The sequence below is a fragment of the Bos indicus x Bos taurus genome, chromosome 10 (genome assembly GCF_003369695.1).
Source record: "Bos indicus x Bos taurus breed Angus x Brahman F1 hybrid chromosome 10, Bos_hybrid_MaternalHap_v2.0, whole genome shotgun sequence".
Classification (NCBI taxonomy): Eukaryota; Metazoa; Chordata; class Mammalia; order Artiodactyla; family Bovidae; genus Bos; species Bos indicus x Bos taurus.
This window is the reverse complement of record NC_040085.1, coordinates 3,825,635-3,851,653: the sequence shown is the minus strand read 5'-3', so window position 1 is coordinate 3,851,653 and position 26,019 is coordinate 3,825,635. Positions and strand designations below refer to the sequence as shown.

The window sequence follows — 26,019 nt, the reverse complement described above, 5'->3', positions numbered from 1 at the left end:
CTGTTATTCTAGTCCAAAGAATAGATATTTGCAAACTGTCTACAGATATGCCAGTGCTCATTTTCATTACCCTAGTCAAAGCTGTTTTACTTTTGTCCCAAATATAGCAAGTTCTCCTGCTTCTAGGCAACTAACACAGTGCTCCCCAGATGTTTAATGAGCTGTACTGAACTGAATCTGGTTATCTTGGCTTAGAACAGATTACAAACAGCAAATTTAAAGACAGGAGAGTGCTGTAAGATGTAATGCCTGACAGCTTAACAGTTGTTATAAAAAAGCAGACACAAACACTCAGAAGGCATAGCAGCTGGGCCATGTAATAATGGGTTCTGCAGATAAATGCTAGACATAGAAGAAAAGCCTAACTCTTCTTTCCTCATCGAGTTCCCTTCCACTTCCATGTTATACATTACTTCCTTATGAAAATCTTATCCACTGGGCAGAGGCATACTCTGTTGTTGGTTATACAAGGACTCAACAGCCCCCGTGTATCACTTGCCTACTATATGCTTTAAAATGCCATGTCGATTAATTCTCCACCAGCGTCATAAAGTGTGCACATGAGGAGACTAAAGCTCAGGGTGGTTACGCAACTTGCAAGGTCACATAGCTGGTAGTGGCAGAACAAGAATTATACCCAGATCTCTCTTGCTCTATGCATTTCACTCTCAACCACTCTGGGCTTTCAATAGATGTTTCATCCATCTCAGCAGATGTGTTGTATGAGATTTTACATATAACTTAATGAGGGTTGTAGGGCTAAAGTTTGTGGAAATTTCCTTTTTGCTATGTTTAAAATGGATAACCAACAAGCACCTACTGTATAGCACACGGAAGTCTGCTCAATGTTATGTGCCAGTCTGGATAGGAGGGGATTTGGGGGAGAATGGATACATATATATGTATGACTGAATCCCTTCGCTGTCCACTTGAAACTATCACAACATTGTTAACCAGCTATACCCCAGTATAAAATAAAAAGCTTGAAGTTTTTAAAAAAATAAACACATTTTAACATAAAAATAAATAAATAGATTATATGCAGGATTCGCCTCAAGCAACAGCACTCTGCCCTATTTATTTACTCATATGCCATTGTTGAAAGATAAAGAACATGATGGTCTGGTGGTGAGTCCGCACGAAACCAAAGCACAACCCTGGCTATGCCCAAGGAGTCTGCCAAGGATATAAATTCTGTTATGTGTGTCTTGGCAGAAAAAAAAAAGAAGAACCATTAAAGAAGTAAAGTCCAATAACAGAGTGTGTACTGGGGTCAGATGACTGAGTTTGTATCCTAAATCTGCAGTCTGTTGCAGTGTGACAACCTTATTTAACTCCTGTGTGCAGGTTGGTTTTCTCACTGGTAAAATAGAGTCGCTAAAGCATAAATCAGCTGGTAGATGTCAGGGGGAAACAATGCCTGGTAAATGGTAAGCTCTCAGTTCAGTTCAGTTCAGTTCAGTCGCTCAGATGTGTCTGACTCTGCGACCCCATGAATCGCAGCATACCAGGCCTCCCTGTCCATCACCAATTCCCGGAGTTCACTCAGACTTACGTCCATCGAGTCAGTGAGGCCATCCAGCCATCTCATCCTCTGTCATCCCCTTCTCCTCCTGCCCCCAATCCCTCCCAGCATCAGAGTCTTTTCCAATGAGTCAACTCTTCGCATGAGGTGGCCAAAGTACTGGAGTTTCAGCTTCAGCATCATTCCCTCCAAATGCCAAAAGAACTTCATATAGTTTCAAGTCTTGTAAACAGTATCTCTAGCTCTCAAAATAACAGTTGTAGTCACACACTGGAACTGGTTAAGCGAATACACAGTTTATGCAAATAGTTCATAATTATTTTAAGCATATATTTAATTTTTTTTTTGCTTTCTTGATACTTAGTGAGATTGTGGGTGATTTGGATGAGCCAAATCAAGTCTCTTTTCAAAATTATCTAGAGAAGTATAAATTGCTATCTCTTTATCCTGCTTAAGAAATGTCCTTACAACAAGTATAAGGAAATATATCACTATAACAAATGATATAAATCACTTTTATAAAATAGTAAAATTGGTATCTTGTTGTAGAAAAAGGTAGTTAGCATTTCCAGTCTTTGCTAAGGTCCTCCCATGTTTTCAGAAGCGTCAGTGCTGGCTAAGTAGTTGTCATCTGGAGTACTGGAATTTCTTGCATTTTGATGTTTGCTCATGTGACTCCTTTTTGCTCCTAGTCCTCTTCCCATGACTCCCTACTCATCCAATTCCTTGAAAGCTTCTCTTGACTTAAACCACAGATGAACCACCCGAGACTTTACCCATAAGAGTGAGTGGGTAGAACCTCACATGGGTGACATTAAACCCTGATTCCTCCATCTGATATAAAATTATTTGCCACTTATGTTCTTGGTCTTTTAAAAAAATAATTATTCATTTGATTTTGACTGCGCTGGGTCTTCACTGCTACATGGGCTCTTTCTCTAGTTGCAGCAAGTGGCAGCTCCTCTAGTTGTGGGGCACAGGTTTCTCGTCACGGTGCTTCTCTTGTTGAGGAGCATGGGCTCTAGGGCACACAGACTTCAGCAGTTGCAGCTTCAGGCTCTAGAGCACAGGCTCAGTAGTTGTGGCTGTGCTGTGCTGTGCTTAATCACTCAGTCGGGTCCGACTCTGCAATCCCACAGACTATAGCCCACCAGGCTCCTCTGTCCATGGGGATTCTCCAGGCAAGAATATTGCAGTGGGTTGCCATGCCTTCTTCCAGAGGATCTTCCCAACCCAGGGATCGAACCCAGGTCTCCCCCTTTGCAGGAGGATTCTTTACCTTCTGACCCACCCAGTGGGCTTAATTGCTCTCCAGCTCTGCATAAGATCTACAGGCATGCTCCCTGATCTTAGTTGCTTCCCAGATCAGGGATCGAACCTGTATCTCCTGCACTGGCAGGTGGATTCTTCACCACTGAGCCACCAGGGAAGCCCGTGTTTTTGGTTTTAAAGTATCTTCATGTGGATATAGACAAGCTAATCCTCCACACCGAGGGACTCATTGGTTGCAAAATACAGGAGCCACTGTTTCTCCCCTTCTTCCCCACAAGTCCCTGGGTGACTGCCTCTTTGTGTGCCTCTATGATAATGGCCCAAGTCCTTGTACAGAGATCGTTGCTAAAGGGACCTAAACTAAGCTGAGTCTGGGAAGGGATGGGTATGCCACACCAGTGTGCAGATATTTCTCTTGCAAGATTCATATTAGTGAGAATAATCATAGCTCAAGATAAGGTACCAAGCACATCTGCCTGTGTGCTTCCTTGCCTCTATTTTCCTAGAGCGAGATCCTTACTAGCTAAGAGTCATAGGCTATTTTACAGACATGCATCTCTTGAAACTGTGGAAACTAACTAGTTATCAAGTCAGGCACATTTAATTTGGATGCTTAAACTTTTTTTTTTTTTGAGGAAAAAGATGATAGTATAAAGATTATGTTGATTGTGTGTTCTGAATAGCATAGAACACTCCAGCTTTGAGGCCTTGTGAAATATTTGGACATGTTTCATTGCTGGAAAGTAATATGCGTTAATAACAGGGTATTTATTTCTATATTTGAAAGATACGGCATAATCCATGCTGGTGGTGTCGGGAAATATCTCAGTGACTGGATCCTGCACAGAGAACCACCTTTTGATCTGATAGAATTGGATCCCAATCGCTATGGCAAATGGACGACAGCTGAGTACACCGAGGCCAAAGCAAGGGAGTCATATGGATTCAACAATATTGGTAAGGTGCAAATTTACTGTTGTCTGTGAAGTGTGTTCAGAATTGACTTACAGCACCTCTGACTTTAGATGCTTTTTATTCTGTGCATCATTGGGGAATGGTTAGGGAGTCTAAAAAGCATATGCTTCTAAAACAAAAAAGGAATCTATGTGAATATATGCCTTTAATGTGAGGAATGCATCAGTGATTTTAACTTTTAAATCTATTTTTACTTTACCTTTGATGATCATTATAAATGATGGTTTTGGTTTCTTGAAAATATAAATTTAATATGTATTATATATATGCTTATGTATTAAGCTTATATATGTTTATTTTACATATATTCTGTGTGTTTGTGTGTGTGTGTGTGTATATATATATATATATCTTCTGGATTTTAAGTACTGTGTTTGCCATTTTCTGAATCCCTTCAGAATACTTTGTAGTTTTGGTTCTGTGCTATTAGAGTATGGGTTTTCCTTTTTCAGTTGGTTATCCTAAAGAAGAACGATTTGCTGGGAGGCCAACTCAGCGAGTCAGTGGGCTTTATGAAACCCTGGAGTCTAAGTGTTCCATGGGGTTCCATTCAGGCTGGGAGCAGCCACACTGGTTCTACAAACCAGGCCAGGACCCTGGGTACAGGTAAATGAGTGACTTAATCTACGCGTGGCTCAGACTGCAAAGTCAACTTTGGGAGTGGGATGGAGGGACCCAGTGAAGCCCCGTATCCCCCACACTGGCTCTACAAACCAGGCCAGGACCCCTGGGTACAGCTAAATGAGTGACTTAGCCTACCTGTGGTTCTGACTGCAGAATGAACTCTGGGACTGGGATGGAGGGACCCCAGAGAAGCATCATATCCGCCTCCCACCCCTTCACTCTACCCTATTCCAAACAGCACTGAGCCTTTTTCCATAAAAATAATTTCCGTGCAGTGGAGGCCTTAGTTTATCCCACGTGACACTGGCCCACATTAAGGACCCATGTGGCCTCGAGAAACCTACAATCGGCCCAAGTGAAGCGTCTGCTTGGAATTTTCCAATTGCTCAGAGGAACCTTCCCCACCCTCTCCAAGCCCCTTTATTTGGCCTTTAAAGGTTTACCTTGATTTAAGATGCCTGGTCAAATCACATAGTATGGAAACAGTGTGTAAATATGGATTTTCTGTTTATAAGGGAATATCTGAAAGCTACTGCTTTCTAATGTGTGTGCAATGAATTATGCAAATTATATGCACTGTTGATAAACTAGGGGGAAAGATCATTTACTTACTATTTTAGGTTAAGCTAAAACATAAAGCATATAACTGAAACAATTCTCTGATTTCCTCTGAAGTTGTTGACATAGTACTTGGATTGCATACCATCCTTGTATTTAGGATTAATAATGATTACATACTTTTTTCTCATGAGAAGACACAAACCAAAAGAAAGCAAGTTTTCAAGTTGTTACCTTTTTTTGACTGATACTTTGCTTATTTAAGCAAATTTTGATGTCTGCTTTACAATCAGACCTGAATGGTCCAAAGCATAGTAGTGGGCCAATTGTTGATTAATGATTTTGAACTCTGCAGTCAGCCAGTGGAGATCACCTGGGGGCAAAATACTGGCTTGGTTTTTTGCTAAGTGACCCAGATAAATGCCAGATCTATTCTTCATGTTGTACTATTTGGACCTGGCCTGTTTTTTCTACTATTTTAATAATTAAACCACTGAAAACATATCCTCCTCTGAAGTTAAAATACCACATTAATAGTCTACTCCATAAAGTAGAAAGGCCCCTGCATAATGAGTCAGTAGACCTTTGCTCCAGGCCCCGCTGTGTCATTAACTAGTACAAAGGCCTCAGAAATCACTTTGTGCCTTTTCTCTAAAAACGGAAGATATTGGGCCAGATGCTTGCTTACTCCAGGTGGCCAGCACGAGCATCACATGGGAGCTTGTTAGAGGGCAGCCTCTAGTGCCCTCCCCAGACCTGCTGCATCAGAATCTGTAACAAGTGCAAGTGACGTATTTACAGCAACACTTGAGAAGCACCAGACAAGATAGCTCTACCCCTCATATATTCTGATTTATGTCCCCCAAATTAGTATTTTTAAAATGCTCCCCCAGGTGATTCTAATATGTAACCAAGGTTGACAACTAAAGGACTAGGTGACTTTTAAGCTCTTTTTCAAATCTGAGAGCCCACATAGCCCACCTTATTTTCTAGTTAATTAATACTTCATTCGCTGGGAAATAGATCAAGGGATAGATAAGTAACTTAGAAAATCAGTTTCCAATATATATGTATGACGTGTAGAACAGGTGGCATTTTTCCCCCAAATGAAAGTGCCTAGACAAGTAGGGCTTGTTAGGGCTTCCCAGGAGTCTCAGCGGTAAACAGTCCAGTTGCCAATGCAGGAGATGTAAGAGACACACATTTGATCCCTGGGTCAGGAAGATTCTCTGGAGTAGGAATCTGGAGAGATAAGCCACTCCAATATTCTTGCCTGGAAAATTCCATGGACAGAGGAGCCTCGTGGGCTACAGTCCATGGGGTCACAAAGAGTCGGACATGACTGAGCACACAGAGCTTATAAAAATATTCTTATTCTGAATTTTTTTGAAAACAAATAACTTGTTTTGTGTTTCAGGCCAAGTTTTCACCGCACAAACTGGTTTGAGCCTGTGGGCTCTGAGTATCAGCAGGTTATGCAAAGAGTGGGGGTGATTGACTTGTCACCATTTGGCAAGTTTAACATCAAAGGCCAAGACTCCATTAGATTGTTGGACCATCTCTTTGCAAATGTTATTCCCAAGGTAAATAACATTATAGGGGTAGGGGTATAAGGTCCAGGATCCTGGCCTGCTTCATTTTCTATCCCCTCATTTTCAAAAAATTATTTCAATTCACCTAATGATTTCTGTATGAACATGAGAATTCTTCAACTAGTGAAGGGCATTCTAGCTAATTTTCAAACTTAAATTTTTGTTGACTGAATTATTATCTAAGGATCATATGGCTTTGTCTAATTGTGTCAATAGGAACCCCCAGCTTGGTTGAAATGTAATTTTTATGATCAGTAATTATAACGATCATTTAAACTGAAAACTTCAAAATGAATGGGTTTAGGTTTACAGATAGTTCACACAATTGATATAAAAGATTCAGATGTCTTACATTGTTGACATCCACATTTTTTATTTCCATATGGCGTTGAAAGGATACGTAAGATTTTATTCTTTTCTGTAGGTGGGTTTTACAAATATAAGTCACATGTTAACACCAAAAGGTCGAGTATATGCTGAGTTGACTGTCTCTCACCAGTCTCCTGGGGAGTTTCTATTAGTAACTGGTTCTGGGTCAGAACTTCATGATCTTAGGTAAGTGTACATGTACTAAGAAAACTATATGCATCATAACTGATCCAGTCTTGCACCGAGGGTGCTTATGTTTGTGGGCTTTTTAATCAGTAATTGAAAATACAACTTAAAATCTTTAAACCTTATTGTTCTAAATAAATGTCATGTCATAGGAAATTACTCAAGTGAGGGTCCCTATAACCACCCCCCTCCCAAAGGTAAAGTGAACCAGTGAGTTTACTGGTTCTAATAATATTAGCTCCTATTTACTAGGGATCACTCATATGTCAGAACCGTTTTTGCACATTATCTCAGTAAGTTCTTTTAGTAGATTTATCTGCAAGGTGTTTATTATGCCCATTTTCAGGTGAGGAAACAAGTTTGGGTTAAAGTAACCTGCTCAAGTTAGTCTTGTTGATTCTGATGCTCACATTCGGTTCACATTAGTGACTGAGCGACTTCACTTTTACTTTTCACTTTCATGCATTGGAGAAGGAAATGGCAACCCACTCCAGCGTTCTTGCCTGGAGAATCCCAGGGACGGGGGAGCCTGGTGGGCTGCCGTCTACGGGGTCACACAGAGTCGGACACAACTGAAGCGACTCAGCAGCAGCAGCATGTTGCCTTCAGGGTTTTCTTTTTTTTTCTCTTCCATACTTTGTGCTCCCTGGCCCATCATGGCGTTGAAATCATTGATTTGCCAACTCTGTCCTTCACATAAATCTTCAGTCTACTATTTAGTCTACTCTAAAATATATTGTCTTTAGTATTTCAAGAATATTTGGAATATTGTTGCTTGATAAACCTCTTACTCCAACAGACTCTCACTCTAGTTGTAAGGTGATGCAAATTCTATCCTCCTTTCCAAGATACGTTAGGAGCCACCTTAGCCACTTAGCTTTGTGTCAGTCCAGATGATCGTTTTATGACAGACTTGTGTAGCTCCAGGGACTGCTCAGTAAATTATAAGCAAACTCTCTCACTGGCTTCCAATCAAGACTCAGAAATTGAAACCAGTCTTTAGAGTTTTAATCTTCTCCTTGTGATTGTCAAAGCAAGTATGTGTCTGGTGGCAGGCACATTATTAACCTTTCGCAGCACGATTGTGTCTCCTATGTATGGGTATTAGAGAAAATTTGGATTTAAATTAACTTCCCAAGATGGACTCATTAGTTTAAATGTAGTAGGGCTGTCACTGTTTGAAAAAATTTTGTGGCAGAGCTTGTCTAAATGGAAGGATCCTTCTGTACTGTGAAAAATCACCCACATATTTGTAAGTGGGTAGCACAGCACCCCATTCCAGTACTCTTGCCTGGAAAATCCCATGGATGGTGAAGTCTGATAGGCTGCAGTCCATGGGGTCGCTAAGAGTTGGACACGACTGAGCGACTTCCCTTTCACTTTTCACTTTCATGCATTGGAGAAGGAAATGGCAACCCACTCCAATGTTCTTGCCTGGAGAATCCCAGGGATGGCAGAGCCTGGTGGGCTGCCATCTCTGGGGTCGCACAGAGTCGGACACGACTGAAGTGACTTAGCAGCAGCAGCAGCAGCTTAAAAAGAATCATTTACTATCTCTGAGACTCAGTTTCCTCAAGTTTAAAAATTTATTATATGAAATGACACTCTAGGGATTTTCTGGTAATTCTAGACACACAGTATATCTTCAGAGAAATAATCTGTTACCAACACGTGTTATTCCAGCAAGATTTAACACAGTGTTTATGAATCTCAAATGCAGATGGATTGAGGAAGAGGCAATCAAAGGTGGATATGATGTTGAAATTAAAAACATAACTGATGAGCTTGGAGTCCTTGGCGTCGCAGGGCCATATTCAAGAAAGGTCCTACAGAAACTGACCTCTGAAGATCTTAGTGATAATGTTTTCAAGTTTCTTCAAACCAAGTCTTTAAAGGTTTCCAACATTCCTGTCACTGCTATCAGGATATCTTATACTGGTAAGAACTGGAAAACAACCTAGAGTAAGTCTCTAAAATTTAGAAGCACCCGGAAATGTGTGCATACACACATGTTCAGTCTCTTCAGTGTAACTTTGGAGGATGATTTCTCCTGCCCAAGTCTTCTGACAATTCTGTTTATCCACTCTAAGTCTGAGAAAGTCATTCTGCAGACTTCCAGTTGTGGTTCCAGGCCCATAGCTAGCTGCCTACCATTCAGAAAGGTAGGTGAGAAAGTGCAAAGAGGATAGTTGTTGGAATAGCTGGAAGGGATGACAGAATGTTCAGGCCAGCTGATTCTGTGTTGTTGTTGCGCAGTCGTGTCTGACACCGTGACCCCAGTGGGGTCACCCACAGTGACCAATGTGTTCTGCATGTGGCATGCCAGGCTTCCCTGTCCTTCACCATCCCCTGGAGCTGCTCAAATTCATGTCCATTGAGTCGGTGATGCCATCCAACCATCTCGTCCCCTGTCACCCTCTTCTTCTCCTGCCCTCAATCTTTCCCAGCATCAGCGTCTTTTCTAAATGAGTCAGCTGTTTGCACCAGGTGGCCAAAATATTGGAGCTTCAGCATCAGTCCTTCAATGAATATTCAGGATTGATTTCCTTTAGGATTGATTCCATGTGGGAGAATTCAAAATGGTCTCCCTTAGAGAACATCTTGAATGTGTCAGGCACTGCCCTTAAAGCATTACCCCTGTTCATCTTTCTTTCTGACTAAGTGCATTAGAGAAGTCTTCCTTGGCACCTAATGGCACGTAGTAGGTACTAGAAACAGGGATGAATGAATGCTCTCCAGTTCCCCACTGGTTCTCTGGGCTCCCTCCTAACCTCCTCTAGACTCCTTGTCCCTTTGCAGAAGGAGTGCTAGGCGCCCAGCATTCACTCGGGTATGTGGTGCTCGTGTCCTGGAGAAGCACCGCACCGTTAGCCCTTCGCCTGGGGAGCAAGGCGAGCACACAGTATAAAGGCCATAGCTCTTCCCTAGGCTTCTCTTTTCCCCATCCTCCCTCCACCCAACCTTGGAAAACTGGCGACCAGAATAAAACATAAGCAAAATAAAAATAAGCCTACCCTTTGAGTTGGGTTTCATTTTCTTTTCTTTTTTGCCTGTGGTTCTAATGGTGAATGAAATGACCAAGTAGGGGAGAAGGAGGAAGCGGGGGCCATTAGAAGCTCTGGCTATTCCACAGTTCAATGATTGAACATTCGAATAATTGTCATCAGTGGCCTGTATGTTTAAGCCTTGCGATTTGGGGCCAAGGAGTTGGGGGTTGAGATGTTTAAACCTTGAACCCCTTATCTTGATAAACTTTGCCATGCTAATTCCTCACTTAACATTATGAAGCCAAGGTGAGAGGTAAGCTTAAGTCCTGAATTGTCTGAGTTGTCTTAAATGCTGCTCTCTGTGTGGGGGGTGGGGCAGTATTGGGCCCAGAAGCATCTGTCATATGGCAGGCTCCTTTGCAGTGCGGCTTGGTTGCAACTTTTTTGGGAACCGAGCTTTCATCACTCTACAGTGTCTATTTTGCAGAAATGGAACCTCTCATTTGTTGATGTGTTTTAGCTAATGCACATTAGACCTAGAGATTGTCATTCCTACTCTGGTGTGGCCCTTGTGGGTGTATTTCAGGTGAGCTGGGTTGGGAGCTGTACCACAGACGAGAAGATTCTGCAGCGCTTTACGATGCCATCATGAATGCAGGCCAGGAGGAGGGAATTGACAATTTTGGAACCTATGCCATGAATGCCTTAAGACTGGAAAAAGCTTTCAGAGCCTGGGGGTCAGAGGTTTGAAATGCTATCATCTTTATTAAAATTTTACATGTGTTGTATCTGATTTTTATGCAAGTGTTAGTTTAACTGTGTTAACATTGGCTCTGACTGTAAGAGAAAGAATGTATTGTAAGAAAAAAAATTTTTTTTTGGCCACATTGGACAGCATGCCAAATCATAGTTCCCTGACCAGAGCTGGAATCCACACCACCTGCAGTGGAAGCATGGAGTCCTAACCACTGGACCACCAGGGAAGTCCTGAAAACTTTATTTAATTAGGGACAAAGGTTTTTCTCCTCAATTTCCCAGTTACAAATTCAGGGAAACTGTGATGTAATGTTTATTCTGCCTTAATTCCCCTTGCTTGGCAGAGAGCCCTGGACATCTGCCTCTGTGTGCTGACTTTGGCTGCCCCAAGGGAGCCTGTCTACCCCGTGGGATTTGAGGACCACCTTTCAAAATTCTTCCTTCTCCTCTGTCGTATTGTCTATCATCATTTCCTTCTTCTTATGCACCTTTTGGGGAAGTAACAAGAAAAGCTGTCTTTCTGAGGGGCAAGGTTGGTGGTCTGGAATGTGCTGGTCCAGCCCACACCCACCGTTAATAATGAGAACTCAGGGTTTCTGTTTGTGTAGTTACACACCATTTTTATAGGCATGATGTCATCTACCTTCTCAGCTCTCCTTGAAGAGGGTATTATTGGTGATTCTTGGGCAAAGAGGTGGGAGTTATACACACAAGCACGCTAAGAAACAATAAACAACTTGGTCTAGATTGCACAGAAGTGTCCAAACAGTGGTTCAAACTCCGTTCTCTTATTTCATCTCCAATACAGCAGACTATCTTTAGATCTCAATTTTCTCAGGTCCACTAGCTGTTTTCTTGGAATACATTGAGGTTTTAGGTATGAGAGCTTAGATAAGGGACCTTTGTAAAGGGTGTACTTCAGGGTAGGGTCTCTGGGGTTTGAATGTATTCTCTACCACATATTATGTGGCCTTAACCCTCCAGAAACTTCACTTCTCTGTAAGAGAGAGACAGTCTTTATCCTACAGAGTTATTGTCAAGATTAGGTCATCTGCAAAGTGCCTAGGACATAAAGCGTGAATTTGAGGGCAAAGTGGGTTTGAAAGCTCAGGCAGGGTCCCTAGGACATTTAGATCAGGGGCAGAAGAAAGTGGGTTTTGAGGTGGACAGTACAGCCTCCTGGAGTCACTGAAAGAACAAGAGCCCTGGGGCAGTTGTTGCTTTACAGAGGATGTGCTCTGTTGCAGGGATCCTCAGCCTACCGGGGTCGGGGGCGGTCCTCAGAGGACGCTGCTGCAGGGAGAGACGGAGAGGACAGCTCTGCCTCCACTCTCCACAAGGAATGAGCAGCGTTTCTCTGCTCTCCCCCTTTCATTTCCTTCTGTCTCCATCCCAGCCCCTCTAATTTCCCAGCGGTGCCAGCACGCCCTCTAGCGTTATTACAGCAATCAAGTATCTGGACTTTTAAAATTTTTTCCTGAAATTCTGAAACTTTTTTTTTTAATCAATGAAATATTGTCTTAAAAGTAGACTTTTTATCATAAAACACATGCGGGCTTTAGAAATGTCAGTGTGGTAAGGACAACATCTTAAAATCAACAAGATGGTATCGCGTGCTCTAGTAAGCATGAGGTTTGGGGTGAGACACTGAGAAAACCCTAAGTAATAAATTCTCATCTTGTTTCTGGAATTTTGAAAATTTGAGCAGGTAAAAAGTAATCTTAGAGTTGCTCAAATTGACTAGGAAATATGAGTTCAAATTTTATATCATGTAAAACAAATTTATATTACACATCTAGGTCATGCAAAGGCTGTGTTTTCTTTTAAGTTTGGCTACCTTTCATGGGGTTTAGATCAGTTCTCTTGGTGCAAAAGAGACTGATGACATCAAAACAAACAAAAATCATGTCTAGTCCCAAATAATGGCTTTAGCTCCCCTTGAAGTGTATTGTAATGATAGCCAAATTCAACCTCTCTCTTTTTTTTTTTTCCCTTTTCCCTCTCCTGGACTCTGTGGAAACTATTTTCCTACCATATGCTTTTTTCCTCCACTTATCCTGATTTCTGGATGATTGCAAGATAAATAAATTACTTAATAATGTTTCAAATCACATTTATGCAGAATTAGTAGGTAAAAGCTTATGAGAATCTTGTTTCTGGGAAGAACATCATTGTTGTGGCATCCCTCAGACGTTTATTATACCAAAAGAGCCTTGGAAACTGGGAAACTTGGAAGCTGGGAATTTTAGCATCTAATTTGCTATTAAAATAACAGTATTTGCTGAAAGGCTACATTTGAATTTTAGATTAAAAAAATTACTTTAGAGGCCAGTTCACAATCTATATCTATGTCTATCTGTCTATCCATATATTTCAAATGAAAAAGTATTCTCTTTAAAAAATAAATATGAAAGTGATGTTACTAAAACCACTTATACTCATCTAAGATTTAAAATGCATGTTTCCCTTTTAGATGAACTGTGATACAAATCCCTTGGAAGCTGGACTGGAATCTTTTGTAAAACTAAATAAGGTATGTTTACATTCCAAAGTGTACTTGAAATAAATCTTAAAACTATGCTGTTTCATGACAGAGCCATGCTTTAAAATTTAACCAAGTGTTACTTTAGGGCAAATGAGTTGAACATAAATAGTAAGCATTGCTTAAGTGCTTCATGTTAAGCTTTGTCAAAATTTGATATCAGTTCAAATGATTCTAATGTATGTGCCTGTTGATGCAAGAATCCATCAACATTGAAAACCAAATCTAAATTCTAAGATAAAAATCAGTAAGGATAAGATGTCAGCAGGCTGTCTTGTAAATCCTGGTGACTTGTGAAGTCACAATTAGCTGATGAGACATACTGCATTAATTGACTCTTCCTGGGTGCTCAGCAGCATGAAGCAGCCTCACCCAGCAGATCTGTCCATCTACTTATTGCGCATCGTGCTTTGCAACATCTGTGTGTGAGCAACTGACACATTTCAAATATGTTCAGCATAAAAGTTATTACTGAGGAGACAACACAGGCCCACAGAGTCATAACTGATGCTGACATTCTAAAGTGAACCTGCATCAGTGGTTCTCAGATAGCATCAGTATCATCTGGGAGCTTGCTGGAAATACAAATCCTTAGTTCCCTACTAAATGAGGAACTGACTCAAACCTCAAACCTACTAAATGAGAATCCCTAGAGGTCAAGCCAAGTGTTCTGTGTTTTAACAAGCTTCAGGGGATTCCAATGCACCTAAAGTTTGAGACGCACCAGCCTGTACAATCATTGTGGAAAAGCCTATTATGAGACCAGTTTATTACAGTCTAGCTCACCTATTGCAAATCCTACAAATATAAACCAGGTTATCCCATTATGGACTAAGTGATTATGTCCCTCCAAAATCCATATGCTGAAGTCCTAACCCCTACGTGGTGCTATTTGGAGGTGGGGCCTTTGGGAGGTCATTAGGGTCAGGTGACATCATCCTTGGGGTCCCCACATTGGGGTCAATGTTCTTATGAGAAGGAGAGAGATCAGAGCTTGTTGTCTGCCGTGTGAGGATGTAGTAAGACGGTGGCTATCTGCCAGCCAGGAAGAAGAACCTCACAGGGGAACCAAACTGGCCCTGGATCTTGGACTCACCAGTCTCCAGAACAGTGAGAAGTACATTCCTGTTGTTTAGGCCACTCCATCTGTGCTATTTTGCTATAGCAGCCTGAGCTGATTCAGATACATATTAAGCAGTGTCTTAGTTACTGTATGAGAACTTAGTGGAGGTAGTCAGTGGTGATATTGAAGGATAAGGACAGCAGCTGTCTTTGTTTAGGATATTTGTTAGAATTCCAAAATTCCTGTCCTGTCCTGCCTTAGGTGTTAATCAGCTAAAGGAAAAGCTGTTTTCACATTCCATGGAAATCTGTGAACACATGAATATGAATCAGGCTAAGGAAACTTTTTTAATGCCCCGAATCAGTTCCAAATTTTAAGCTAAGATATTAACATAAACATGTATATTTATGGCATTAGATTTTAGGAAAAAGAACCTCTTAAAGGATTTTAAAGGGACTATCTTTCTGTACATTTTCCCCATAACTTTTGTTTTTACAATGTACCATCTGCCTCCAGACCAGAGAAAGCAGGTTCTTGGAGTTCGGGCAGACCCTGGCAGCAGATTGCTCCTTCTTCTAACATTAAGTCTTGGTTTAGCCATGTAAAACTAAGGATCAAAATGGCCTGACTCCTGAAAGCACTAAACTTCTGTTGTTGGTCACCAGTAGGTAAATAGATAACTGACTTCTTTGCTCCAGTATTTGGGTATTATTGTTTGGGAATAAGGCACAGACAGTCTCTTCATGTTGTAAATGGATTTTTAAAACTCCCTTTATGATTTATAAGCAGGTGTAGTGTGACTTGCATGTTTATTAGTTCCTTTAAATTAGTTCAGTAACCAAATCTCAGCTTAGAACTAAGTTAGTTGTTTCATGGATAGTGACTTTGATTTATGTTGTTTTTATGATTTCTGAATCGTTTGTTCTCATTTGGGTGTCATAAAGTTGATTTCTAATGCTTTCACCGGGTGAAGGTCCAAGGACCGGGACCTAATCAAGCCGGTGTTTTTCAGATGCATAACTCAGGTGGTTAGTGGGCTTCAGCCTAACCATAGCAATGCTTGCTAATTTCCAAGACAGGTGAATAGGTTGCATCAGCTTTGTTTTGAGCTTGTTTGGTGGTTTCACAACAATTTTATCTTGGTTCCATAGCAGTCTCTAGTGCAAAACAGGTTCCTGGAAAACTTACTTATATTACAAACTGAACCGTGCCACTTGATAAGTTGGCTCCTGTGCCAGGCTGTTACCCAGCCTGGTTTCATACCTTTTAAAGAATAATATAATGCAAGTCCATATGGCTTTCAGAAACTGATGTTATATGAAAACCAAAGCAGCAAATATAGGAGAACATTTGTATTTAAAACAAAACCAACCCCCCAGATCCTGGCATTCTCCAATTATTATAAATAATTTCTTTCTTTTTTTAACCCTGCAAAGCAAATACGTAGACTTCCCTGCTTAGCCCCTCTGTGTCTGCACAATGACTGTGTATGCCATAACATGAAGACAAATACAGAAATGCAGGCTGTATCAGAGCTAGGAAGATACCTACACCTCTTTATTTGAGGATGAGGAAACTGAAGCACAGAGAAGTGACCCAGGTGCTGTGCCGTGTGTGGCCCAGGTTGAACTCTGACCTCGCTGCAGTGAGTGCTTTCTCACCCACCACTTGCTCAGCCAGGTCCTTTCTTGTAATGGGCTTTGTTGTTGTTATTTTGTTGGTAAGTTGTGTCCAACTCTTTGCTACCCCATGGACTGTAGCATGCCAGGCTCCATGGGCTCCTCCAGGCAAGAGTACTGCAGTGGGTTGCCATTTCCTTCTCCAGGGGATCTTCCCAGACCAGGGATCGAACCCAAGTCTCTTGTGTTGGCAGGCGGATTCTTTACCACTGAGCCACCAGGGAAAGCTCTATAAAGAGCTTATCAGCCTTGAAAAACTGCCCCCAAATTTTCTGGCAACATGTATCACAGAATTTGCATGGCTACATTTTGTCAGTCAGTACCTCCCCCAGTCATGTTTTTGTTATAATGAATTTTGTATCTTGTGGTAGGATCAGAATAGCTGCTTTGGCCATTTTAAGAAGGAAGATGGGTGAGTGAGGACATACGCTAGCCTCATTAGGGTGAATTGTGTTCTTATCAAAACTGGTACCAAAGTAGGGAAGATAAAATTGGTGCACTGAAGAAATCTTAGATCGTAAAGATGGCATTTGTCTTCCTTAACTCTTAAAGCTCTCCGAGTCAGTCTCCCAGTGGTGCCGGCTTATGTGAAGCAAATACACCTGTGTGTACACATTCATCCATCTAGTCAACATTTATTAAGGACTATTTGCTGAACACTTTGCTACACCACAGGTCTAAAAATTAAAGATGTGGCTCCTGATGGCTCTTAGATCTCATGAAGCTTGAAATGAGCGGAACTTTAAGAACTAAAGCTGTAGGATGTATTCTTAACCTTGATTCTAAAATTAATTCTCTGCATGAGGTGGGTTGTGCAATAACATGTATCAGAACCATCTCTTGAAGAGATGGGAAGTGCTATGAGACATGTAAATACTGAATGTTTCCTGGGAAGTCTAAAACCCCTTGACCTGAAGCAAGTTATATCATTGTGCTTAATAGTATTATAATTTGTTCCCGAGGAAGTTACTTTCTGGGGAAAAAAGTTAGTGGTTTTTCGTTGTTGCTGGAAATGAAAGAAGTGCATTAATTAAAAGCAAAAGGAAAATCAGCTGCCTTTGGTCAGAGTCATAAGTGTTCTTGGAATTTTCCTCTTGGAATTACTGAATCTATAAAACCCCAGCCAAGGGCCACAGAGGATCGAATACTAAGGGCGAAGTATTAAGATCAGAAGATTTTTTCCCCTCATAAAATGCCCCCTGCCTTTTCTCTGTCTCTCCCTCTCTTCCTGTCTTGAGTTTCTCACCAGTAGAAACAGAATAAAATGTGATACATAATTCAAGAGGGAGGAGATATATGCATGTGCTATGCTGTGCTGAGTTGCTCAGTCGTGTCCGACTCTGCAACTCCATGGACTGTAGCCTGTCATCCGTGGGGATTCTCCAGGCAAGAATACTGGAGTGGGTTGCCATGCCCTCCTCCAGGATATATGTATACCTACAGCTAATTCACATTCTTGTACTGCAGAAACACAACATTGTAAAGCAATTATCCTCCAATTAAAAAATGTAATATTTATTAACACCAAATTGGAAGACAATATTACTTCTAGAAATTAGAAGGTCTCTTTGAGGAAAAAGGATTTAAAGCATAACCATTCAGTAAGCAAAGCCTAACCTAGATAGCATATTAAAACAGAGACATTACTTTGCCAACAAAGGTCCATCTAGTCAAGGCTGTGGTTTTTCCAGTGGTCATGTATGGATGTGACAGTTGGACTGTGAAGAAAGCTGAGCGCCGAAAAATTGATGCTTTTGAACTGTGGTGTTGGAGAAGACTCTTGAGAGTCCCTTGGACTACAAGGAGATCCAACCAGTCCATCCTAAAGGAGATCAGTCCTGGGTGTTCATTGGAAGGACTGATGCTGAAGCTGAAATTCCAGTACTTTGGCCACCTCATGCGAAGAGTTGACTCATTGGAAAAGACTTTGATGCTGGGAGGGATTGGGGGCAGGAGGAAAAGGGGATGACAGAGGATGAGATGACTGGATGGCATCACCGACTTGATGCACATGAGTTTGGGTGAACTCCGGGAATTGGTGATGAACAGGGAGGCCTGGCGTGCTGCGATTCATGGGGTCGCAAAGAATCAGACACGACTGAGTGACTGAACTGAACTGAACCATTCAGTAAGCAAAGCCTAACCATTCCGTGAGCAAAGCCTAACCGTTCAGTGAGCAAAGTGGAACAAAAAGATGGTAAAGAGGCAAAACCCTTACCACCAGGCCTACTACATCCAAGTATTCAATAAATATTAGCATTATTAAAACATCAAACTGGAAATTCATCATTGTTCATGGACAACAAGTTAGAAAGGAATTTCTCTTATGTTATAGTGGTGGAAGTACCCAGCTCTGGGGATATTTTAGGTAAATGGTAATAGGATTTGAGGAAGCAGAATATTTTCAGCAACTCTCAGTCTTGACTGCACATCAGAATCACCTGAAATATCATTCCTTTATATCTTGCAACCTTTTAAAAAAAACCTCAACACTCAGGCTGTACCCCAGATCAATTAAAATAGAAGGTAGAGACTTAGGCAGCAGTATTTTTTATTTTGTTTTAATTCCCCAGGTGATTTCAAGAAAGATTGAGAATGACTGTTTTTAGGTAAGTGACTTTCAACTGTCTAAACATTACTATCTTGGAGAACTTAAAGAAAAGTTACCTGATGCCTTACCCTCAGGGGTTCTCAAAGTGTGGTTCACAGACCAGCAGCATCAGTGTGACCTCAGGATTTATTTGAAATTCAAGTTATTGGACACCATTCCAACCCCCCAAATCAAACTCAGCAATAGTGTCTCTCCGTGTGATTTTGATGAACACAAAGTCAGAGACCTGCCCAAACCAACTGGATCAACCCTAGGGTTAGGATCTGGTTTCTTGTTTTTGTTATGCAATGAAGACTACACCAAAACCTTTGACTGTGTGGATCACAACAAACTGTGGAAAATTCTTCAAGAAATGGGAATTCCAGATCACCTTACCTGCCTCCTGAGAAATCTGTATGCAGTTCAAGAAGCAACAGTTAGAACGGGACATGGAACAACAGACTGGATGCAAATTGGGAAAGGAGTACGTCAAGGCTGTTATTTCTCACTCTGCTTATTTAACTTATATGCAGAGTACATCATGAGAAATGCCAGGCTGGATGAAGCATAAACCGGAAACAAGATTGCTGGGAGAAACATCAGTAACCTCAGATATGCAGATGATACCACCCTTAAGGCGGAAAGTGAAGAACTAAAGAGCCTCTTGATGAAAATGAAAGAGGAGAGTGAAAAAGTTGGCTTAAAACTCAACATTCAGAAAACTAAGATCATGGCATCTGGTCCCATTACTTCATGGCAAATAGATGGGGAAACAATGAAAACAGTGACAGACTTTATTTTCTTGGGCTCCGAAATCAGTGCAGATGGTGACTGCAGCCATGAAATTAAAAGGCACTTTCTCCTTGAAAGAAAAGTTATGACCAACTCTAGATAGCATATTAAAAAGCAGAGATATTACTTTGCTAACAAAGTCCATCTAGTCAAAGCTATGGGTTTTCCAGTAGTCATGTATGTATGTGAGAATTGGACTATAAAGAAAGCTGAGCACCAAAGAATTGATGGTTTTGAACTATGGTGTTGGAGAAGACTCTTGAGAGTCCCTTGGACTGCAAGGAGATCCAACCAGTCCATCCTGAAGGAAATCGTTGGAAGGACTGATGCTGAAGCTGAAACTCCAATACTTTGGCTACCTGATGTGAAGAACTGACTCATTGAAAAAGACCCTGATGCTGAGAAAGATTGAAGGCAGGAGGAGAAGGGGACGACACAGGATGAGATGGTTAGATGGCATCACTGACTCAATGGATATGAGTTTGTGTAAGCTTCAGGAGTTGGTGATGGACAGAGAAGCCTGGTGTGCTGCAGTCCATGGGGTTGCAAAGAGCTGGACATGCCTAAGCGACTGAACTGAACTGAACTAAGACTGAGAACTACTGTTTTAGTTCTTTTAACCTCATACCAGCTATGGTCCAGTGAATAAACAGGAAAGTGGAAAAACAGCCTGGTCAGATGATTGGCTACCAGTTAATATGTTGCTTAGTTGTGGCTAACTCTTTTGTGACCCCATGGACTGTTGCCGGCTAGGTTCCTCTGTCCTTGGGATTTCCTAGGCAAGTACTGGAGTGGGTTACCATTTCTTTCTCCAGGGGACCTTTCCAACCCAGGGATCAAACCCGTGTCTCCTGCATAGCAGGGGGATTCTTTCCCACTGAGCCACCAGGAAGCCTACCAGTTAATAAATTCTGTCCCAAATCTTGTTTTTAACAGAATTTTTTAAAATGTCACTAAATTCTAGCTCTGTGACCTTGGGGAAGCTATTTAACTTAATTTTCCAACTGAGATTGCTAGTCTGTAAAATAAAGGCTCCCTTTCATGTCTAAGATTCTATGCAGTACCACCTTGCAGAGTGCTTGGAGACTCTATGTTATAGCAATCTTGGAGACTGCTATGTTATCTATATGAGCTGCATGATTATATCATTCTAATTAAGCCATCCTTAGTCTCTTACCCATTTCTGTTGCTGAAAGACAAAGGAGGGAAAAAGAGAAGAAAGAAAAAAGGAAATGAAATCGAGTTTGAGATCTAGTTTATCATCCTTGAAACATGTGTCAGAGTATATTAAACTAACACCCATTGAATCATTCAGTTCAGTTCAGTTCAGTCACTCAGTCGTGTCCGACTCTTTGTGACCCCATGAATCACAGCATGCCAGGCCTCCCTGTCCATCACCAACTCCCGGAGTTCACTTAAACTCATGTCCATCGAGTCGGTGATGCCATCCAGTCATCTCATCCTCTGTCATCCCCTTCTCCTCCTGCCCCCAATCCCTCCCAGCATCAGAGTCTTTTCCAATGAGTCAACTCTTCGCATGAGGTGGCCAAAGTACTGGAATTTCAGCTTCAACATCAGTCCTTCCAATGAACACCCAGGACTGATCTCCTTTAGGATGGACTGGTTGGATCTCCTTGCAGTCCAAGGGACTCTCAAGAGTCTTCTCCAACACCACAGTTCAAAAGCATCAATTCTTCGGTGCTCAGCTTTCTTCACAGTCCAACTCTCACATCCGTACATGACCACTGGAAAAACCATAGCCTTATCCTCATATATCCAATTTCTGTTATAAAACTCTGTTTCCATTGTAAAGTCTTAAGTATGCTATTTAGCTAATTATTTTCTAATTTGGAAATGTATGGGAACCCTTGGCTAGGAATTAATTGAAGTAATTCTTTAGGTTGCTTTTATTTTAATTATTTTAACAGTTTCCTGCATGCATGCGAAGGTGCTGCAGTCATGTCACACTCTTTGTGACTCAATGGACTGTAGCCCACCAGGCTCCTCTGTCTGTGGGATTCTCCAGGCAAGACTACTGGAGTGGTTGACATATTTCAAATGTACCACTGGATAAGTTTGGATGCAAGTCTGTACTCATGAAAGCATCACCACTTCAAAGACAGTGAATGCACCCCTCATCCCCGAAGTGTGTTCCTGCCCCTTGGTAATCCATACTCCCAGCCTTCCCTACACTCTACATGGCCCCAGGGAACTTTTCATCACTGCAGACTATTTTGCATTTTTCAGAGTTTTATATAAATTGAATCATACAATATATACTCTTTTGGATATATGAAGATATAATACACAGCCTAGGAAAAAATATTGGCAAAGTATGTACCTGACAAGGACTTGTATCTAGAATGTATGAAGAACTTTCATAATCTTTGAGCCTAGATTCAGCATAATTGTAGAAGATTCAGTTCAGTTTAGTCGCTCAGTTGTGTCCAACTCTTTGTGACCCCATGAATCTCAGCACGCCAGGCCTCACTGTCCATCACCAACTCCTGGAGTTCACTCAGACTCATGTCCATCGAGTCAGTGATGCCATCCAGCCATCTCATCCTCTGTCGTCCCCTTCTCCCCCTGCCCCCAATCCCTCCCAGCATCAGAGTCTTTTCCAATGAGTCAACTCTTTGCATGAGGTGGCCAAAGTACTGGAGTTTCAGCTTTAGCATCATTCCTTCCAAAGAAATCCCAGGGCTGATCTCCTTCAGAATGGACTGGTTGGATCTCCTTTCAGTCCAAGGGACTCTCAAGAGTCTTCACCAACACCACAGTTCAAAAACATCAATTCTTCGCCACTCAGCCTTCTTCACAGTCCAACTCTGACATCCATACATGACCACAGGAAAAACCATAGCCTTGACTAGATGGACCTTTGTTGGCAAAGTAATGTCTCTGCTTTTGAATATGCTATCTAGGTTGGTCATAACTTTCCTTCCAAGGAGTAAGATAATTTAATTTCATAAATTAAATTGATAATTTAATTTCATAAATTAAATTAAATTGATAATTTAATTTCATGGCTGCAGTCACCATCTGCAGTGATTTTGGACCCCAGAAAAATAAAGTCTGACACTGTTTCCACTCTTTCCCCATCTATTTCCCATGAAGTGATGGGACCGGATGCCATGATCTTAGTTCAGAAGAACGTTGAGCTTTAAGCCAACTTTTTCACTTTCACTTTCATCAAGAGGCTTTTGAGTTCCTCTTCACTTTCTGCCATAAGAGTGGTGTCATCTGCATATCTGAGGTTATTGATATTTCTCCCGGCAATCTTGATTCTAGCTTGTGTTTCTTCCAGTCCAGTGTTTCTCATGATGTGCTCTGCATATAAGTTAAATAAGCAGGGTGACAATATACAGCCTTGACGTGCTCCTTTTCCTATTTGGAACCAGTCTATTGTTCCATGTCCAGTTCTAACTGTTGCTTCCTGACCTGCATACAGATTTCTCAAGAGGCAGTTCAAGTGGTCTGGTATTCCCATCTCTTTCAGAATTTTCCACAGTTTCTTGTGATCCACACAGTCAAAGGCTTTGGCATAGTCAATAAAGCAGAAATAGATGTTTTTCTGGAACTCTCTTGCTTTTTCCATGATCCAGCAGATGTTGGCAATTTGATCTCTGGTTCCTTTGCCTTTTCTAAAACCAGCTTGAACATCAGGAAGTTCATGGTTCACGTATTGCTGAGGCCTGGCTTGGAGAATTTTGAGCATTACTTTACTAGTGTGTGAGATGAGTAGAAGATTATAGAGATGTAGAAGCAGAAGATTATAGAGATGTAGAAGTAGAGATGTAGAAGATTAGCTATTACCAAAAAACTGACTGTAAACATCCTTGTAGAAGTATTTGTATGGACTATGGCTTTCTTTTCTCTCAAATTAATACCTACAGGTAGAATGGCTGGATAAAATGAAAGGGATATGTCAACTTTTTAAGAAACTGTTTTACAAAGTGATATACCAGTTTTTATATTTTATGTTCCCACCAGCAGTATATGAGAGTTCCAGTTTCTCCAAATCCTCATCAAACACTTGCTGTGATCAGCCTGTTTAACTTCAGTTATTCTAAGAGATGTGTAGTGGTATCTTATCATGGTTTTAATTTGTTTCATTAATGACTTGATGCTTAACATCTTTTTTATGCCATTCCTGTCTCTCTTTTCATGAAGCATCTGGTCAAATTTTTACTCATTTTTAACTGGGTTCGTTTTTTCCCTTATTTTTGAGTGTTGAAAGTTCTTCATACATTCTAGGTACAAGTCCTTGTCAGGTACATACTTTGCCAATATTTTTTCCCAGGCTGTGTATTATATCTTCATTTGTCCAATAGTGACTTTCAAAAAGAAGTTTTTAATTTTTGAATATTTAAACTCCTTATCAGTTTGTTCCTTTATGGATCATGTTTTCATGTTGTATCTGAGAAATTTTTGCCTAACCCAAAGTCACAAAGATTCTCTGCTATCTTTTTCTACAGGTTCTGCCATCTTTTTACATTTAGATCTGTGATTCAGTTTTAGTTAATTTTTCTATCTGATGAAATGTATGAATGGAAGTTTATATTTTAGCATATAGACATACAATTGTTTACAGGACCATTTGTTGAAACAGACTATATATTCAAACTACTTTGCCTTTGTACCTTTGTCCAAAAAAATTTGTTGATATAGGTTTAGGTCCGTTTCTGGACTCTATTGTGTTGTATTGATCTATTTATCTTTCTTGATGAGGATACCATACTGTCTTCATTATTGTAGCTTAAATTACGTTGTGATAGCCCTGAAATTTCGTTGTTTTTTTACAGTGTTGTTTTAGCTATTCTAGGTCCCTTGAATTTCCATGAATCAGAAAGCCTGCTGGGATTTTGATTGGAATTGCATCCTGTCTATAGGTTAGTTCAAGTCTTCCAGCTCATGATGAGGTATATCTCTTCATTTATTTAGGTAGTCTTTAATTCCAATGATGTTTTGAAGTTTATGGGTCTTGCATATCTTTTTACAGATCTATCCTTAAGTATTTTGTATTTTGATAGTGGGCTTCCCTGGTGGCTCAGGTGGTAAAGAATCCAGCTGCAATGAAGGAGTCTCGGGCTCAATTCCTGGATCAGAAAGATCCCCTGGAGAAGGAAATGGCTACCCACCCCAGTATTCTTGCCTGGAGAATTCCATGGGCAGAGGAGACTGGTGGGTTATAGTTCATAAGGTCGCAAAGAGTTGATCATGACTGAGCGACTTGTAAATTTTTAACTTCAATTTTCAGTTGTTTGTTGCTAGTATGTAGAAAACAGTGGGTTTGTATATTGATCTCACATTCTGCAATGTTGTTAAACCCACTTAGTAGTTCTAGTACTTTAAAAAAATTTTTTCTTTGGATTTTCTACAATTGTGTGTATGAAAATAAAACCTTTCTTGTCTTTTTTTTTTTCTAATCTGGATGCCTTTCTTTCTTTTTCTTTTTTTTTTTTTGTGGGTTTCAGTTTTATTCAGAGAATTTATGAGAGCTATAGCCTAGGAAATAGCCTCTCTGTAGATCTGAGGGAACTGTTGGGGGGAAGTAGGGGAGAAGCCCTAATATATAATTTAGGGTTAAGAAATACATGCAGTCAAGCATACATCTCAGTAAAAGGTCACTGTTAGTCACAAGACACAGATATATCAGTTAATGATTTTAGAATGATTTCTACGTATGGGAAAATGTAAGAATCTGGGTTCATAAAAAGTCTTCCTGAGATATACATCTTTCTTTTTTTGTTTGTTTGTTTCATACATGGTATTATACATGTTTCAATGCCATTCTCCCAAATCTCCCCACCCTCTCCCTCTCCCACAGAGTCCATAAGACTGTTCTATACATCAGTATCTCTTTTGCTGTCTCGTACACAGGGTTATTGTTACCATCTTTCTAAATTCCATATATATGCGTTAGCATACTGTATTGGTGTTTTTCTTTCTGGCTTACTTCACTCTGTATAATAGGCTCCAGTTTCATCCACCTCATTAGAACTGATTCAAATGTATTCTTTTTAATGGCTGAGTAATACTCCATTGTGTATATGTACCACAGCTTTCTTATCCATTCATCTGCTGATGGACATCTAGGTTGCTTCCATGTCCTGGCTATTATAAACAGTGCTGCAATGAACATTGGGATACATGTGTCTCTTTCCCTTCTGGTTTCCTCAGTGTGTATGCCCAGCAGTGGGATTGCTGGATCATAAGGCAGTTCTGTTTCCAGTTTTTTAAGGAATCTCCACACTGTTCTCCATAGTGGCTGTGCTAGTTTGCATTCCCACCAACAGTGTAAGAGGGTTCCCTTTCCTCCACACCCTCTCCAGCATTTATTGCTTGTAGACTTTTGGATCGCAGCCCAGATGCCTTTCATTTATTTTTCTTACCTTATTGTACCAGCTAGAACCTCTACTGGTTGAAACTGCAACAAATAGAAGTGGTCAGAGCAGACATGCTTATCTTGTTTCCCAATTTTAGATGCAAAACATTCATCATCATCA

General features: G+C 40.8%; 1 protein-coding gene across 5 annotated transcripts in view; it reads left to right on the top strand.

The window, feature by feature from the left end:
- The window catches only part of DMGDH (dimethylglycine dehydrogenase), a 73,995-nt gene that overhangs the window by 28,753 nt on the left and 19,223 nt on the right, over positions 1–26,019 (top strand). For 3 of the 5 annotated variants that reach the window (XM_027552939.1, XM_027552941.1, XM_027552940.1), the window contains 7 exons: positions 3,585–3,754; positions 4,225–4,378; positions 6,372–6,537; positions 6,971–7,101; positions 8,822–9,039; positions 10,675–10,832; positions 13,318–13,377. In XM_027552939.1, coding sequence (XP_027408740.1) covers positions 3,585–3,754; positions 4,225–4,378; positions 6,372–6,537; positions 6,971–7,101; positions 8,822–9,039; positions 10,675–10,832; positions 13,318–13,377 — 1,057 coding nt within the window. Of the gene's footprint in view, positions 1–3,584; positions 3,755–4,224; positions 4,379–6,371; positions 6,538–6,970; positions 7,102–8,821; positions 9,040–10,674; positions 10,833–13,317; positions 13,378–24,315; positions 24,433–26,019 lie in introns of those variants that run through there. The other 2 variants (XR_003512967.1, XM_027552942.1) reach the window with 2 other exon arrangements.